At 38.6% G+C, this 19,104-nt stretch overlaps 1 protein-coding gene across 1 annotated transcript in view; it reads right to left on the bottom strand.

Annotated features, from left to right (window-relative positions):
- Nucleotides 1-3,921: 3,921 nt before the first annotated feature.
- Nucleotides 3,922-19,104, bottom strand: part of MACROD2 (mono-ADP ribosylhydrolase 2) — a 1,581,126-nt gene continuing 1,565,943 nt past the window's right edge. Inside the window, exons 6-7 of the mRNA XM_045295172.1 lie at nucleotides 4,073-4,146; nucleotides 3,922-3,987 (exon numbers count right to left, since the gene is read on the bottom strand). Of these exons, the coding sequence (XP_045151107.1) occupies nucleotides 3,922-3,987; nucleotides 4,073-4,146 (140 nt within the window). The remainder of the gene's footprint in view (nucleotides 3,988-4,072; nucleotides 4,147-19,104) is intronic.

Genomic DNA, 19,104 nt, shown 5'->3' with positions numbered 1-19,104 from the left:
ACCTGGAAGTAGGCATCATGGTCTATAAAGTAGAGGGCAAGGGCAAAAGAGGAAGGCTCTTGAGGAGATGGACGAATGCATTGTCTTCAGCAATAGGTTCAAACATAAGAACGATTGTGAGGAAGGTCCAGGACCAGACACTGTTTTGTTCCGTCGAACAGAGGGTCCTGAGAATTGAAATGGACTCAACAGAACCCAACGGCAGCAGCAGCAGCACCTAACAATGACCCTTCTGAATCCTAGTGACATGGCAACCAACATCTGTTCCACAATGGACAGCTTCTTACCAACATCACGTTACTTCCAAAATATCCTCACGCCGTGCCTCAATTTCCTGCAGGGATCTTTTAATTGGTCTTTCATTTTCTATTCTGACACCTCTAAAGTCCATTCTCTAAAGAGCAGTCAGCCTGTTAAATAACAACTGGAGCGTGTCATTTCAACATGTCAACAAATGAATTATGACATTCTTCTATCCAAAATCACCCGAATTTCCCAGTAGACTTAGAATAAAATTCAGTCTTGCCTTGAATAACAAAGTATTATGATCTGACCTTTGTGCATTTGTCCACATTTGTCTCCAGTCATTCTTTATCCAATCACACGAACTTGCTTACCATTGCTTAAGCAGAAAGCTCATTATTTCCCAAAGGTTTACCTTTTTATGTCTGTGTGCAATCTTCTCTCTCAAGAACTCTGTGTGGCTTGACTTGCCTTACCTATGATATACTTTTTGCAAAGAATTATCCTCAGAAAAATCTCTACCTTATCTAAAATTGCTTCTCCCAACAAATTACCATCCAATTACTCTGACTTATTTATAAAACAATCTTTGAACTCTCTTGTTACTTTATCTCTTATTTGTTTACATTTTGTTTTTAGACTGTAATAGAGTTGGTTTTTCAGTGATCTTTTTCTAGTGTCTAGAAACTCTCACTAGCGCTGCTCTCTCACGGCCATCGAGTCAAGGCTGACTCACAGAGACCCACTGAGGTTTTCCAAGACTATAACTGTTGAGGGAATATAAAATATCAAATGCACCTATTCTTCTCCAGTCTTCCTGATTCAATGACTGACTTTCATATGCAAGTGAGGTGACTGAAAATACCATGACTTTTGTCAGGTGAACATTAGTCCTCACAATAACACACTTGCTTCTCAATACTTTAAGGAGGTCTTGTGAAGCAGATTTACCCAATGTAATGTGCTGTTTGATTTCTTGACTGCCTCTCTGGGCTGCAGGTAGCTTTGAACTGCCAAACCATGCAGATCACAGCCCAATGCCTAACCACTGCACCACCTAGGCTCCATTCTCTAGTACATCATGGCATTCAATACATATTTATTAAATTAGTGATTAATGAATAAATATCTTGCACAATCAAGATGTCAAAACAATGCTGCAATGAAGAGAAAACTGATTAAGAAGCAATACTCTATTTTTCCTAATTCCTTAACTGGTTTTTTTTAGACAGAAGAAACCATGAAATGAAAGTAATACTAGAGTGTTTGTATTTCATTTATGATTTATGCATTCAGTAAAATCTGACTTGTTCAAATAAACTTGTTTAAATAAACTACGTACGTATTTAGATAAGAAGTCTTTTAAAGAAAATTCAGCACCAAATAATGTTGACAGTTGCTGTGACAACTTCATTCTGTTGACCAACCCACTCTCACTACCACTGAGTGAACGCTGACTCATCATGAACACATGGGACAGACTAGAACCGCCCTGTTGGTTTCCAAGTGCGTAACTCTGCAGGAGTAGAAAGCCAAATATTTCCCCATGTTTATCAACCCAGCTTATCAAAATTGTCTACAGGATACTTAAGAAATACATTTACAACATTATCTCAGAGGCAAAGCAGTCAAGAAAAGAAACTGAAGCAAATAGCACTTGGTAGGAAAGACTAGGCTAATGTATTTCAATGAAAAATAATTATCTGAACAGTTTAACTGGAGTGAGTTATTCCGTAAAAATTGTGGATTTGTACCAATCAATTTGCTTAGCTGTCATTGAGAGAACATTCTACACCATTGCAAAGTAAGTGGTCCAGGTGAGAAGCATTTGCTATGGCCAAGAAATATATTGAAGGTCCTATACACATCCGACCACAAAAGCGGGGTCAGACTATTAGCTCTGTAACTCTGCTGTCATGAACATATCACTTCCATTTTAAATGCTGGATGAGAATGAGAATAACGTTGTCTCCCAAGCACTGTCTAATGTTACTATAAAAGATAATAGTAATGTACATCAGAGAATTTTGAAAAGGGGTTATTTTAAGTTGTATTTAGTTTGTATTTTGTTTTATAATTCTTATTCTTTTCTTTTAAGGTGGGCAAAGCTATCTTCTAAATCGGTCTTCATTTTTCATAGATTTTAAAGGAAAAGAAAATGTAAACACCGGAATGCATATGGTCTTTGCTTTTACTAGAAAACAGCATTGTTTTCGCTTTGTTTAAAATGTAGAAATTAAAGAAATGACCGGAGAAAATGTCGATGTTTCTTTAAACCCACAAAGGCAGCAGGAAACATTTTTCATATCAGCACCGCTATCAGCTGTTTCTCTATGCAAACATTATGGAATTCTCCAAATCCTACCTAAGGAAGACACTACAAGAAAACTGAACACAATTCATATAGAACTCATATAAATATCTGAAGAGAAAAACAAAAAGAAGAAAAGGTACAAGACTGGGAATTTCATTAAACCCATTTGTTGTTATACTATATGGATTACCAAATATTTAAAACATTAGGCCTAATGAATGGTGCCTCTTGCTTATCTTATTTGAGTAATCCTTTAGTCATAAAGGTCTTCCTAACTAAGAATAGTCAAAAATATTAAAGACAGCCGGCCTCTTCTTCTCTGGGAGTGGCGGCATCCTCACACCAGATGTCCCCGCAGTCCCTGAGCCCCTTCTGGAACTGCAGCTGGAGCTTCATCACGTACCACCAGCGGCCTGCTCTTCGATTTAGGCCAAGGCCGGGGCTCCCCTACCTGCAGCTGCAGGTGCTAGAGAAGCAGGTTCGGCTCCAAGGGGACGACGGGGCAGGCAAGTACCTCACAGTGGTGGCAGTCCCCAAGGTGCTGTGTGGTGGCCGGTGGCACCGCCGAGCAGTGACTAAGGACAGGGCCTCAGTCCGGCTGGAGGTGAACTCCAAAGGCAATGCCACCCTGGTCCCAGCGCCGGCCTCGGCCCTTGCCACCCTCAGGCCTTTGTACCTGGGCAGCCTGCCTGAAGTAGCGGGCGCACCCCCACCACCCACGGGCTGCTGCAGCTGCATGAGGAACTTTCTGGTCAACGGACACCCCATCAAGACCCAGTCTGCCTCCATCTGGGGGGCGGTGGTGGGCCCGGTCTCATAGTACGGAGCTCCCAAGGACAGGGCTGGCCCTCCCACAGACATGCTCATCTCTGGAAAGGGTGTTTTTAATGAAAGGGTAAAACGGGGTTTTTGTATTTTCTGTCTCTAACTGGTTGAACAGGGACCTTTCCTTTCACCCCTAAGGGGGGGTGAGCTGAGCGCCACAAGCCCGCCGCTGGAAATAAAACCACTGTGTCATGGGATGAAAAAAAAAAAAAAAAAGGGTTGGTCACGATGATTTAGTTATCAATAATCCAAATATACTCTACTTTCCGACTTATAACGTCACTTTAGGGAAATGGTTAGTTTTAAGCAGATACCAAAACATTACCATATACCAAATACCAACAATCCTTATAAGGAAAACAGCATAGAATGACCGCTTATTATTATTATAAACGAATTCCACCCTGTTTTCACGGTTTATACAATGCACAGTGCCAAGAGATAAAGCAGAGAATCTGGTGACTGTCCACCTGCACAGTCAAAAGCAACTGACCGATAAAACCGCAGCAGTCAGCTCATTAGAGCAGAGCTTTCGTCAATCAGACCACAAACTGGGAAGCATAACCTACTAGCTTTGGCTCAATGACTAGGTCTATCTGACATCTCTGTAACCAATTAGTTTTTCACATTGAAGGTCATGATACACCATCTTGAATGTTGACTGTGGACTGATGGCGGTGTTCTCCCTACCTGGTGGTGGTTCTTGGACAGCCATTCCTTAATGGTGCCGAGAGCAATGAGGGCAGCGGGCTCGTTTGGGAAGCCTAAGTGAAGAGCATAATAAACAAATGGTCAACAACAACAAGAACAAAAATGACAATGGCACTAGAGAAGTCATTCATGCCATAAGACACTCACTCCTCACTTAGTGACATGCTTAGGTTCTAATGACCAAATCATTTGATATGAAACTTGACCCCAACACAGCACTCCTTTACTTATTTACCTATTTCATGCAGGGTCCCTGCCACCACCACTTCCTCTCCCCCACATGGACTCCAACCCTGTAAACCAAGGAAGGCTTTCCAGTCTATGAGAGAGAGCCAGGATGGCTCAAGCGGTGCCCGCACCGCACTCCCACTGTATCTGGTGGGTCCCCCCTTGCTTTTCCCCTACCATATTTATACTACGAGTAGCCTTGGCTTTGTAGGGTATAAAGGCTTCCACTACTGCTTCTACCCTGAGCACCTGCCCGCTGACTTGGCAACCCTGGCCTCTTCTTCTCTAGGTTGCGATGAGGATCAACACTCCAGAGCTTCTGCTAAGGCTATGACAGCAGCCAGAACTGGCCTCTGCCCTCAACTATACACTGCCCCTGCTGGCCACTTACCCACTGACACCATGTCCACCTAGGTAGCTTGCCCTCCCTTACATATATATGTCCGTCCAGCAAAGGACACTGGAGAAGCTTACGGAGTGGCACAAGTGCCCGTCAGCTGACATGGGGTCATTTATATACTATTAAGCTTATAAAACATTTTAAAATCATTTTATCATAAGTAGTACTTAGCTTTGCCTTCAATTTACAAACTAATGAACTATGGTTCAGAAAAAAACAAACACTTAACTCAAGACTATGTGGTCAATGATACTTCTGGAAAAATCATTTGCTAAATAGTCATACCACTGAATGCTATTATTAGAACAATGTCTGCTCTTTGTTGACCCCCAGAAATTATGTTTAGGATTAAAACTGAAGCAACTGTCTTGATTTTGTAGTAAGAACTCTGTTTTAGAAGTGCAAGAATGACAGACATATGCTCTTTGTAAGCACGAACACACTTATTCAGAGTTCCTAATAGACACCCAATATATCCTTTAGTTTAAACAAACTCACCACATTTTCGACCTGCCATTGAGTGGCTGTTGACTCAAAGCAACACTATAGGAAGGGTGGAACTGTCCCTGTGAGTTTCCAAGACTGTCACTGTTTACAGGAGTAGAGCACTGTCTTTCTCCTGTGGGGCTAATGATGCTTTCAAACTGCGAACCATGTGGATTGCAGCGTTACGTAACCCCCATGCCACCACATTCTAGAACAAAGTCATCAGACATTCTTCTAACAGAATAAACATATTTGAAGAAAAAAAACTACAAACTCTATATTTATGGGGCTGAAGTACTAAGATATGGGAATGAGTCTTCCATTGAAACTTTTCAATTAAAGTTCACCTCTGGCTTTACCAAATTCTATAGCTTTTAAACCCACCTTAATTCAAGCCATGCTTGATTAGCTTTTCATGTTTAAATATTTCTCTCCTCATAGTGTTCTTCTCTTTTCTTTTTAGTTTACTGAAAACATATTTTCCAAGTGTACAGGTCAGGTCAGTGCTTTTAAGTACGGTTGCAAATCATGACCATAAATTAAAGAACATTTCACGCTTCACAAAGAAAACAGTGTCCCATTAACTCAGGCGATGATATTTTCAATTGCCTCATATGCATGTAAAAGTTGAATGAGGAAGACGGAAAAAGAATTGATGCCTTTGGATTATGATTCTAGCAAACAATGCAGAAAGGACACCAGAACTGCCAAAAGAACAAACAAAACTACGTGTTGGAAGAAGTACAGCCAGAATGCTCGTGGGAAGCAAGCACAGTGAGGCTTCTTCTCATGCAACGTTACCAGGAGAGACCTGCCCCTAGAGAAGGACATCGTGCTTGGTAATGTAGAAGGGCGGTGAAAAAGAGAACGACTCTTGAGAAGGTGAACTGACACAGTGGCTGCAACAGCAATAATTATGACGCTGGACAGGGCAGTGTTCCCTTCTTTTTTAGGGCCACATACAAACAAAACAGCCTTCTTCCTACTTCATTTTTTAATACTATAAATCACTTTACTGGGGGCATTTACAGCTCTTATAACAATCCATACATCAATTGTATCAAGCACATTTTTACATATGTTGCCATCATTTTCAAAAATGTTTTCTTTCTACTTGAGCCCTTGGTATCAGCTCCCCCATGACCCCTTGATAATTATTTTCATATCTTACACTGTCCACTGTCTCCCTTCACCCACGTTTCTGTTGTTCGTGGGTGGGAAGCGGTATTATTTGTCAATAATTTTCTCCTTTCCCCTCCTTTTCTTGCCATCTTCCCCTTATGCTCATGGTATCTCTACTCCCATTACTGTTCCTGAGGGGTTATCTGTCTTTGATTCCCTTGTGAAGAGCTCTTATCTATACCAGCGTACATGCTCTGGTCTAGCCAAATTTGTAAGGTAAGACTGTGGTCCTGATAGTGGAGGTGGGGTGGGGAAGGAAGCATTAAAGAACTAAAGCATTAAAGAATGTTGTGTGTTTTGTCGGTGCTATACTGCACCATGGCTGGCTCATTCCTTCCTTGTGACCCTTCTGTGAGGGGATGTCCAAGTGTCTACAGATGGACTTTGGGTCTCCACTCTGACCCCACTTGTTCACTTCGATATGAGTGTTTGGGGTCTTCTGATGCCTGATACCTGATCCCATTGACACCTTGTGATCACACAGGCTGGTGTGCTTCTTTCATGTGGCTTATTTGTTTGACCAAATCTTCACTGGATTTTTTTTCTTCTTTTTTGTAAAATTATTTTTCTAGGAACATTCATTAATCATGACATTCACAACCTAAACTCGGCCCTTTTGCTTCTTATATATTCTCTAGTTCAGCCAGCTCCAGCATCATCCACTAGCATAACTTTGGGAATGCTGCCCATTCAGAGAATCTAGAGACTTTGCTACCTGAAAACATGCAAACGGAATCTGTTAAGTTAGTTGCCATCAAGTCATTTCTGACTCCTGGCATCCTCACCTGTGTCAAAGTGAAATTTTGTCCACTGGCTTTCCATGGCTGATTTGCCAGGTGGATAATGGCAGCCATTTCTGAGACACTTGTGAATATATTTAAACCTCTATTCTTTTAGTTGGCAGCCAAGGGCATTAGCTATTTGTTATATGGAAAAACACAAACAAACAAAAGCTTCACTGCCATTGAGTAGATTCCAACTCAAAATGAACTGATGGGACAGGGTAGAATTGTCTCTGTGAGTTTCTGAGGCTGCAAATCCTTATTGAAATAGAAGCCTCATCTTTCACCATAAAGTGGCTGCTGGTTTTGACTTCACAGCAAATCACAAAACTCACCATGACACCAGGGCTCTCGCTGTAAACCTCTATTGAAATAGAAAGCCTCATTATTTTCTCTCAGATTGGATGGTGGTTTCAAACTGCCAAACTTGCCATAGTCCAGCAGACAACCCACTATGACACCAGAGCTCCCTGTTGTTCAACTGACCAACCCCCCAAAGAGAAAAGTATTGCTGAAATGGACAAATATGAGGCTTAAGAAGACACAGTATAATGAGAGGGCTAATGTAGAGTGCAGCAGTTCAAACTGACAGTTCTGTTATCAGTAGACTTTCAGAGACAGCATACTGAAATTTCGAACAGGAATAGAACAAGGAATTCCAACCTGAACTTCTGCCAGTCCCATGTTAATATACTGCTTCAACCACTGCTGGATGATCTTTAGCAAACATTTACTTGCATGCCTTTATGAGTGATACTATTCCATAGTTTGAGCATTCTATTGGGCCACCTTTCTTTGAAATAGGCACACATATAGATTTCTTCCAGTCAGTTTGCCAAGTAACTAGCTTCCAAATTTCCTGGCAAAAATGAGTGAGTGCTTCCAGTGCTTCTTCCGGTTTCTGAAACATTTTAATGGGTATTCCATCAATTCATGATGCCTTGTTTTTGGCTAATCCATTTAGTGGGCTTTGAACTTTTTCCTTTCATATCATTAGTTCTTATTCATATGCTACCTCCTGAGAGGAGGTGTTCTACCTCCTTGTCTGGAAACAAATTGACAGACAAGTGGTGGTGCCAAGTATTAGGCACCCTTGAAGCAAGTCATCTGCTTGTTCTTACACGAAGGCATGCATTCATTAATCCAATGAAGTGTTTCCTTTCCTTTCATCTGCTCCAGGCGTGTTTAAGGTAAAAATCTAGTTCACTGGTGGGGTTTCCAAATCTTCGTCTGGAATGGCTTATGAAGGATGTTGTACACCTTGAAAGGTCAAGGTCTAAAGTCCCAGTTGTCTATAACATGTGGACTGGGTCTCCAATGGCTGGATAGAAACTCTGTTAAAAGTGCTTGACCAAGAACATGATCGAGAACATACTCTCGCATTGCGGGTCTGTATAAGTATGTTAAGTGTTTTTCCAACGGTAAATCGATGTACCCACAGAGTGCCCCTGCCACCTTTGTGTTTAAATTGTGATTATAGATCACTGAAGGTTGATTTGAGCTTACTGCTGATTTGGGGTAACTTTAGAACTATGTTTTGTGGCAGGAATGGGTTAGCCTTCACCACCTCTTTGCTTGAGAAATCAGATTAGAAGATTATTTTATTTGAGTACAGGAGTCTGCCTTTCTCTTGGTGTTTATTATTATACTATTGGTTGCATAGAATATTGTCCTTTTGTGGTTGGCTAATTTCACTCAGCATAATGGGATCCAGGTCTTTCCATGTCCTCAGGTGCTTCAAGGTTTCATCACTGTTTTTCTTCTAAGAATAGATAGAGTTTCATCATTTGCATGTACCAGAATTTCTTTATCTATTCTTCTACTGATGGCCATTTGAGCTGTTGCCTACTTCTTGCTATTGTAAACTATGTTGTGGTGAACATAGGAGCGCATATATCTTGGAAGTTGCTCGTGTTGGGACTCTTACTTCTTTGGGGAATTTATATGCCTAGTAGAAGTATTGCTGGGTTGTATGGGATTTCTTTTCCTAGCTGTTTTATGTAGTACCATATCACTTGCCACAATGGTTGGACCTGTTTACAAGCAACAAGCAGGGTATAAGTGTTCCAATCGCACAACCTATCATTTGGTGTTTTCTGTATTTTTGTTTTTTAATTGAGCTCTTGTTGATGGTTGATATCTCACCATTGTTTTTATTAGCATCTCAGTTGGCTAGTGATCATGAACCTTTTTTTATGTGTTTATTAGACATTTGCATATCCTGTTTATTTCTCTTACCCACTTTTTCATTGGATTACTTTTTGGTTTTGATTTTGCTTTTCTTCTTATTGAGATTTTGCAGCATTTTATATAATTTAGAGGTAATCTCTTGTCCATTGACTTATTGCCAAAGATTTTATTCCCAGTCTGTAAACCCTCTTTCACTTTTGTGATTATGTCTTTTTTTATATGCAGAAGTGTCATATTTGTAGTAGATACTAGACATCCATTTCATCTACTGCATGTGTTTCCTTAATTATATTTGGTAGTACATATTGCCCTACAATAGCATCATTAAATTTGTTGATCCTCATAACTCTAGGATTTACATTTAGGTCCCTGATCCATCTTGAGTTCAAGTGGTTGCATGGGGTCAGGTATGGATCCTGTTTCATTCTTCTACAGATAGAGATCCAGTTTTTACAAGAGGCTATTTTCCATTTGATGTGATCTGGTCTTTGTTGGAGATCAACTGACTGTAGGTAGATGAATTTATTTCTATGTTTTCCATCCTTTTCCATCGGTCTGTGTATCTAGTTAGAGAAGGCCTGATGGTGTCATGGTTACATGTTTGGCTGTTAACCACATCAACAGTTTGAAACCACTAGCCCCTCTTCAGGCAAAAGATGAAGCTTTCCAATCCTGTAAAGAGTTCCAGACTAGCAAACCATAGGGGTGGTTCTACCATGTCTATAAAGTCATAATGAGGTGAGGAGACTTGGTGGCAGGGATTTTTGGATGTATCTATCATTGTATTAATACCAAGCTGTTTTGACTACTGTGGCTATGTAATAAGATTTGAGGTCAGGTAATATGAAGCCTCCTATTTCATTCATTCTTCTATAGGCATTCCTTGCTTATCCTTCTCCATATGAAATTGCTAATTCATTTTTCCATTTCTTTAAACAATAAACTTGAAATTTGGATATGAGTTCCATTGTATTGATAGATTTCTTTGGGTAGTATTGACATTTTCATGATAGTAAGTTTTCTATTCTTCCAATAGTGTGAATCTCCTTTGGCTTCTTGTAGTACTGATCTGCACTTTTCCTTGTATAGATCTTCTGTTTCTTGGTTAGGTTTATTCCTAGGTGTTTCATCTTTTGTGTGGTTATTGGAAATGGCATTGTTTTCGTTTTCAGAGCTTTACCCTGGTATATAGACACCCACTTTATTTCCACTTGCTAATCTTGTATCCAGGTATTGTACCAAATCCCTCAATTGTTTCCAACCATCTTTTTGTGGTGTCTTTGGGATTTTCTATATATGAATCATATTATCTTCAAATATTATTTTACTTCTTCTTTACCCAGTTGTAGTCCCTTGATTTTTGTTGTCTAAAGGTTCTGACTAAGACTTCCAGCATAATGTTGAATGGTGATAGGGGCATTCTTCTTGGGAGAAATATTTTCACTTTTACTCCCGCAAGCATACTGTTTGCCACTGTTTTTCATACATCGCCTTAATTGTGTTGAGGAATTTCCTGTATGTTCCTATTTTGTTGAATGATTTCATCAGAAATGAGTGTTGGAAATTGTCAAATGCCTTTTCTGCATCTATTGATAATGATCATATGGTTTTTAATTTTTGTCTTGTTTATGTAGTGGTTTATCTTGAATGTATTTCTAAGGTCGGGCCATCCTTGCATACCTGGTGTGAATCTCACTCTATCATGGTGAATTATTATTTTTTGAGATGTTGGATTCCATTGACCAAATTTTATTGAGAAACTGTGCATTTATGTGCATGAGTGTTATTGGTCTGCAGTAGCTGTACTTGTGGTATTGTTACCTGGTTTTGGTATCAGAGCTATGCTTGCATCATAGAATTGGTTTGGGAATTGGCTGTCCCTCTCTGTATTCTGGAATACTTTTTGTAGAATTTATGAAAGTTCTTTTCTGAATAGTTGTAGAATTCCCTTTGAAGTCATATTATCCTGGGGTATTCTTGATTGGAAGCTTCTTGATGACTTCTCTACTTATTCTTCAGTTGTGGGTCTTTTGACGTTTTCAAAACACATCTACATGAATTTGTGTAAATAATGTATTTCTACATATTTATCCATTTCTTTTAGGTTATCAAACTTACAGTCTAGCACAGAAGTGTGCTATTATTCATGATATTTCATTTGGATCTGTTGTGGTGATGCCCTTTGTATCGCTGATTCTAGATATTTGCATCTTCTCTTTTTGTTTTGTGTGTGTGTGTGTGTGTGTGTGTGTGTGTGTTTGGGTTTTTTGGTATGTTGATTTTTTTAAAAAACATTTTATTAGGGGCTCCTACAACTGTTATTGCAATCCATACGCACATCAATTGTGTAAAGTGCATTTGTACATCATTCTCAAAACATTTTCTCTCCACTTAAACCCCGACATTAGGTCTTCATTTTTCCCCTCCCTCCCCGCTCCCCCCTCCCTCTTGAGCCCTTGACAGTTTATAAATTGGTATTTTGTCATATCTTGCCCTGTCCGACGTCTCCCTTCACCCACTTTTTGGTTGTCTGTCCCCCAGGGAGGAGATCACATATAGTTCCTTGTAATCAGTTCCCTCTTTCCTACCCATTTTCCCTCTACCCTCCCTGTTTTGCCACTCACACCACTGGTCCTGCAGGGCTCATCGAGCCAGTCAGGGTGCGATGTAACAATGATGAGAAATACAACTTTCCTCTAGTTCCTAAATGTTTCCTCCCTGCTCCCACTACCATGACTCAAATTCGACCTTGCAAGTCTGGCTAGACCAGAGGATGTACACTGGTACAGATAGGAACTGAAAATACAGGGAATCCAGGGCCGATGAGCATCTCCTCTTTTTCTTTGTTAAGATTGCAAGTGGTTTGTAAATTTTGTTAATCTTTTTAAAGAATCTACTTTTTTTCTTGTTGATTTCCTCCATTAGTTTACTTTTTGCTAGTCAATTTATTTCTGCCCTAATCTTTATGATTTCATTTGCTCTTGGTGATTTTCTGTCTCTTGTTCTAGTTGTTGAAGGTGTAACATTAGATATTGATTTTGGATTTCTCCTCTCTTTATCATATGTGCACTGATTGCTGTAAGATTCCCTCTGATAGCTATTTTAACTTGGTCTCAAAGGTTCTGTTATGATGTGTTGTTCTCATTTGAATAAATTTCTTAATTGTATCCCTTATTTGATCTATTACCCAGCTGTTTGTAAGTAGTATGTTGTTCAGTGTCCATGAATTTGGCCTTGTGTTCTTGTTCTTTCTAGTGCTAGGTTCCATTTTCATAGAATTGTATTCTGAGGGAAAAGATTGTAAAATTCCAATGATTTTGAATATTAAGGCATCCTTTGTTGCCTAGCATGTGGTCTCTTTTACAGTACTAGTATGTATTGTGTGCACTGAAGAAGGATGTTTACTGTGCTGTTGTTAGGTAAAGTACATGCCCAGGTGTTGGATGGCATTGTTTGCTATTCTGTATCATTATAGTTTCTTTCCTGACAACCTGCAACCTGTCTTTCACTGAAATGGGGTATTGAAGTCCCCCATTCTTATTGATGAGCTGCTTATATCTCGATTCAATTCTGTGAGAGTTTGATTGATCCATTTTAAGGGTCTTTTGTGTTTTGTTGATCTAGCGCTACTTTAATTATGTAGCGTGCGCTCATGTCTCTCACTATGTTATTTGCCTTGTCTACATTATGAGATATTAATATAGTCACTACTGTTGTTTTATGGTTGCCATTGGCTCTGAAATATTCCCCATGATTTTTAGTCTATTTTTGTATTTGAGTTAAAGATGTTTCTCTTATAGGAAGCAAAGAGATAAATCTTATTTTCTAAATCAGTTTGCAACTCTGAATCTCTTGATTGGTGTATTTAGTCCATTGCCTTTCAGTATCATTATTAATATATTCAGACTTGTTGCTGTGTATTTTCTATTTTTTCCCTAGTAATTTTATTAATGTTTGTTCCTTCTCTATTTCTGTGTTGCTTTGAGCTTTGTTTTCATTTTATTGGGTTCTGGGGGTTCTGTCCTGTATATTTGTCAGTTATGTTTGATTCTCTGTCCATGACAATTCTGTAAATATTATTTGCAGTGCTGATCCTGTTTTAATGAATTCCTTTAAGTTTTCTTGTCTCATATACCTTTATTTCTCCCTCAGATTTGAGAGAAAATTTTTGCTCATATAGAATTCTGAGTTTGTGGGGGGGTTTTTCTTGCAGAATCTTATAGATGTTATTTCAACATTTTCTTGCCTATCTGGTTTCTCCTAATAAGTCCAATTTATTCTTATTGGTTTTCCTTTGTAAGTGTCTGTTCTTTTTTTCCCTAGCTGCTCTCAAAATTCGTCCTTTTCCTTGAAATTTTAAATTTGACAATGATATGTCACAATGTTTTTATTTGGGGATGTATCCTATTTGGAATTCTCTTGGCTAATTGAATTTATTTTCTTCTCTTGTGATGAGAAATTTTCTTCTATGGTTTCTCATTTATTTTATCTGTAGTATGTTTTCTTTTGTTTTTTTAAAATAATTTCTTGCTCCAGGATCCTAATGAAATGCATGTTGTTTCTCTTTATAGCGTCCCACATCACTTTCAGGCTTTAGCCAGATGCCTTTTTCTTGTTCTTGCTAATTGGTTCTCTCATTGGTTGTGGGCAGAATAATTGTCTTCAAGCTCATGGATTTGGTTTTCCTTTTCTTCCATTATATTACTTGAGTCTCTTACTATTTTGTCCAACGCTGTTATCTTATTGGCTATCTTCTGGTATTCCTTTTGTTGTAAAGTTTCTAATTTTTTATTCTTTACATTCTCACAAGCATTCCCCACATCTCTTGAAGGCATGTAAACACCTTGAGGCAAAAGGTTTAGGAAAACATAAATGCGAAAATAAAGTCTCTAGTAGAATAGTTTTCCATAATTCATTAAAAGATGATGAAAATGTTCCCGGAAATATGCCTGCTTTCAGTGGTCATGTATATAAGACCTAAACCACGATATTCAGAGTGCAGAGCAATCAACAATCCATTTCACTTGACTGTAATACTCCAGAGGGAATAAGTAATAAATAGACAAGAACAGACATCAGGTGACACTGGGCTATCCAATATCAATGAGATCTGCCTCAGGAGGTTAAAATGTGTTCTGACCACCAGGGAGTGTTTGTTCAAAAGAGCATTCAGGCTATTTAGAGGAGAGGCTGCTGACAAGCTTCTGATGAATCATGGAATTGTATGGCATTGAAAATATTGTCCAAGTATGAGCATTAATGAGTCTAAGAAAACATTAATGATTTACAGCCATGCATGCAGGGAATTATGTGTATGGTGCCAGGTTTATGTGTCTGCAGACACTCCAATATTGTATTTCTTACTTTTTAGGGTGGATTATTAAAATTTTATTTTATAATAATTGTGAAAGTGGAGTTACAAATTGTTAAATCATATTTTATCTAAGTTTGTATTAATAGTTTTTTCTTGACACATCATATATATATATATTTCACACATACCAAATGGTTGGTATGTGAAACTTGGCAATAAGCAAAGGTAAAAGGTGAACACAGCAGATTGCAAAATAGAGAATGATTATACCATTACAGAATGACTACATTTGATTTTGAATATCTGCTAAATTTTATCGTTACTTATGTGCCAAGTCAGATCACTGCATAATTGCCAAGTCACTGAAAATCATGACTCACCCAAGGTGACACACAATCTTAAACATCACGGCCATTGTTACTGTCACCTATCAAGTAAGTAAAAAAAAACAAAAAACCTGATGGTAAATTTTTATGATTGTCACAAATGCAAAATAATAAATAACATGATCATTGACCAGTAAAGCATATGCATAAATAGAGAAAGTGAAATGCAATTACACACATACCAGCACAGACCCACACACATTAATGTGTAAGAATAACCAAGATCAAGGTATAAAACTTTGCAACGTTCCTGAAGGTTATCTTGTCCTGATGCAATATGCACCATCCAAAGCAACCACCACTCCAACTTTGCTTCCTCTCATAGGTAGTTTCACTTGTTTCCAAACACACCAGCAGTTCCTCTCTGCTTCCATACAGATGCATACAGTCACTTAGAGTCGGAAAGGATATAAAGGTAGCAGGTTCATTTTTGTTTGTTTGTTTGCTTGCACCCCACTCCACCAGCAAGCCTCCTGCCAAAGGAACTTATCTTTCCTGCTCTGTGGGCAAAGGAGCCCACCATGCTGTCTTTTGCCAGTTTCCTGAAGTTCGCTCTCTGTGTTATAGTTCCCTCCCTCTTTGTCTCCTCAATCTAGGGTGTTCTCAGAGCAGGACTAAAGAGTTAAATGGATTTATCCTACCCCTGGTCCTTCTCTGAGAGTTATGAGGTCCACCTTTCTGCTTCTGGGTGAACTAATTTCTAGCCTAGTGGGATGGCAAAGCTAATTCCCTTTGTAATGTTATTTACATTGGGTGCCATGCACCTTATTTATATTATTTGCAAGCTAACCAATGTCCATAAAGGCCACAAGTATCACCTTTGTATATGTCCAACCAGTTATTTAGTGGGAGTTGTAAAGACTAGAGCTAGGTGGACCATGTTAAATAATTTACTACTCTCCAAGTGTGACTTATCCTGCCAATAAAACTGCCCATTTTGGATTCTGAAGCAATTGATACACTCTTGTTTTACACTTTTCAGTGGGGATCTGCTTGTAGATGTAGCTTACTGTATAAGAGAGAGAACTCTGGAAATATCTGACTGAATTATCTTAAACTGCTTCTTATTTTTAAAAAATTATAAATCCATTGGACTTAGTATCAAATACCCAGCTCAGCACAGCTTTGAAATTTGAACCCCAGCTACCATTTCCACTCTGTCTAGAATCAGCGGTTCTCAGCCTGTGGGTTGCCACCCCTTTGGGGGTCAAATGACCCTTTCACAGAGGTCACTCAATTCATAACAGTAGCAAAATCACGGTTATGAAGTAGCAACAAAAATAATTTTTTGGTTGGGGGGTCACCACAACATGAGGAACTGTATTAATGGGCTGCAGTATAAGGAAGGTTGAGAACCATTGGTCTATCCTTCCCCATTAATTTCCTCCCCCCAAAGCTTTCTAGACCAGTCTCATGGACTCCAGCTTTAACTGAATGCTTTTCAAGCAATTGTAAAAGAAAGCACTCTAGAGACCAATGCTCAGGCAAAGCTTTCCCATGTAAAAATGGTTGTTTATGCACTGGATCATTTTATTTTCACCTGAACATTTTCTTCTCCAGTGCCTTTCCCCATAAAGCATTTTAGTTTAGATCTTCAACTTACGCAGGAGGCTCTTAACCCAAAGCTGTGATAAAATATTAATAATCTTGTGGAAACACAAATCCCCATGCACATTGCATGTTATTTAGAGAGTGGTTGCCAGACCCACCAGCCTTCAGAGTGAGGGCTATACACATGCAAGTTCAAATGCAATACAAACATTGCATTGTTATTAAATATTGGTTTTTCTAGATTGATAATAGCTATGTTAAAAATGAGAGGAATGTATTATGGATGTATTGAAACATAACCATGACTGACTAGTGATTGTCAACACTATCAATGCAAAATTACTCTGCTTGAGTTTTTAAAGAATATACCTATAAAGTTTTTCTAGCTTAACACAAATGCTCTGATGTGGAGATTTAACCTGAAAATCTATTGTCATCAAGCGGATTTTGATTTATAACAACCCTATAGGACAGAGAAAAACTGCCCCCTTTGAGTTATGAGAGTTCAGATTTTTACAGGAGCAAAAAACTCATCTTTCCCCATGAAGCAACCGATGGGTTTAAATGGCTGACCTTGTAGTTAGCAGCTACGTGTGTAAACCACCACACCCCCAGGGTTCTTTGTGGGGACTAAATGGCATGAAAATATACTTTACAAGCTGAGGCAAAAGAAGATGAAGTACAAGGTGAGTTGCATATTGTTGCTGGTGATTTTTATATTTTTCTTGTCAGAAACTACTGCTGGTCAATTTTCCCAGAACATATATACATACAAAAACAAACTTACAAATAAAACACACATAAATCTCTGCTAATTGGTAAGGAGTAAAAGGGTGTAATTGGAACTTGTAGTATTTACAGGGAAGTATCATGCAATACATTTATTTTTTAACTCAAAATTGCACTCTCTGACTTCAGTCCAATCCCTAGAACCAATTCTAATAGCTCAATAAAATCAAATGACTTGAGATAAATGAGCTGAAGAAATCTAACTCTTAAGCAATTGCTCCAATAGACACTTAGACAAGGATAGCTAATGGCTGAGTTTTGCAAAAAGACAAAACAAGTGTAATAATAACAGTGAAACTGGACCCTATTTTTGCAGTGAACATCTGGCTAAAAAGATCGTCACTGATTTCAGTCAGGCAAGAAAAGACTATTTGAGTACACAAGAGTGAGACATCCATAGCAGAATGCCTTAAGGTGGTGGAGATTTAGGTTTTGTTTTAAAATGCAGGGCAGGTTTGACTCCATTCTGATATAAACCTAATATTTCAAATAAATAAGGTGAATAACTGTGGCAGATGTTACAATACCCTACATAAGCCCACATGATACGTGCTGTCTTCCTATATACTTACTAGACTGACCATTGCAAGCACCTGTAAACTTTTACCATTTGGCTCTCTAGGAACAAAAGATGACCACATGTGGGCCTGATCAAAAGTGTTAGGGAATCAAAGGCTCGCAAGTGAGTGGGGGAATTTTTCTATCAATGATTAATGAGAGTTGTTGGATAAGTGTTCCAGCTCCTTTACCCCTGATAGGGCAACACCAGTATCTATTACACAGTTCCCCAGAACTCACTAGTTCAATTATACTCCAGTTGTCTGTAGAGACACATTACTTAGTAATGCACACTTTATTGGCTTCCCTTTTCTGTCTGACTTTCTTCCCTAGACCTTTTCCTGAGAACATGTCTCAAATTAACAAATTGTACCCTGAAACTTCTTCTGAAACTGCTTTTGGGGAAACCAAAGTATATCAACAACCAACATCCATTAATGAACAAGAGAAAATGAGAAATACTGACTTTCTTGGGAGTTTCCCATCTCCATTTTTTTTCCCAACTGCAATTTCTGGAATATGCAGACACAAACATATTTATATAAATTAGTTAATGAAATGTGGGCAAAGTGTTGGATAGCTCACTAATTGACAACATAAAATCAAAAAATCTTTTACTTTGGTAGAGTGGAGGAGTCATGTAAACCAGTGACATGTAACCTGACTTCATTAGAAAGCAATCTTAAGACAATAGTAAATATTTGCTACTGTTATCATTGTTATTACTATTACTGTTGACATATATTATCTTTGGCAATTGTCATGTAAGAGTTACTCTTTTTTTATGTATATTTCTCATTCAATTAACTTTTTTAGCAATCTGTATTCCCTCCTTCAATTTACTTTTCTAATGATGAAAAGAACAAACAAATGGAGAATGAAGAATTGGCTTTGAACTATATAAGTTCAATGCTATCCTAATACGAATACCACCATCTTTTTTCAAAGAATTGGAAAAACAGATTACCAACTTAATATGGAGGAGGAAGAAGTCCAGAATTAGCAGAGAACTCCTCAAGAAGAAGGACAAAGTGGGAGGGCTTGCTCTACCTGACTTTAGCACGTACTATACGGCTACAATAGTCAAAACAGTGTGGTATTGGCATAATGACAGATACTCAGACCAATGGAAAAGAGCTGAAGAC

The sequence above is a fragment of the Echinops telfairi genome, unplaced genomic scaffold (assembly GCF_000313985.2).
Source record: "Echinops telfairi isolate 266 unplaced genomic scaffold, ASM31398v2 ScPeMD7_5592;HRSCAF=6446, whole genome shotgun sequence".
Classification (NCBI taxonomy): Eukaryota; Metazoa; Chordata; class Mammalia; order Afrosoricida; family Tenrecidae; genus Echinops; species Echinops telfairi.
The sequence above is the reverse complement of the archived record's forward strand: the minus strand, read 5'-3'. Positions and strand labels throughout refer to the sequence as shown.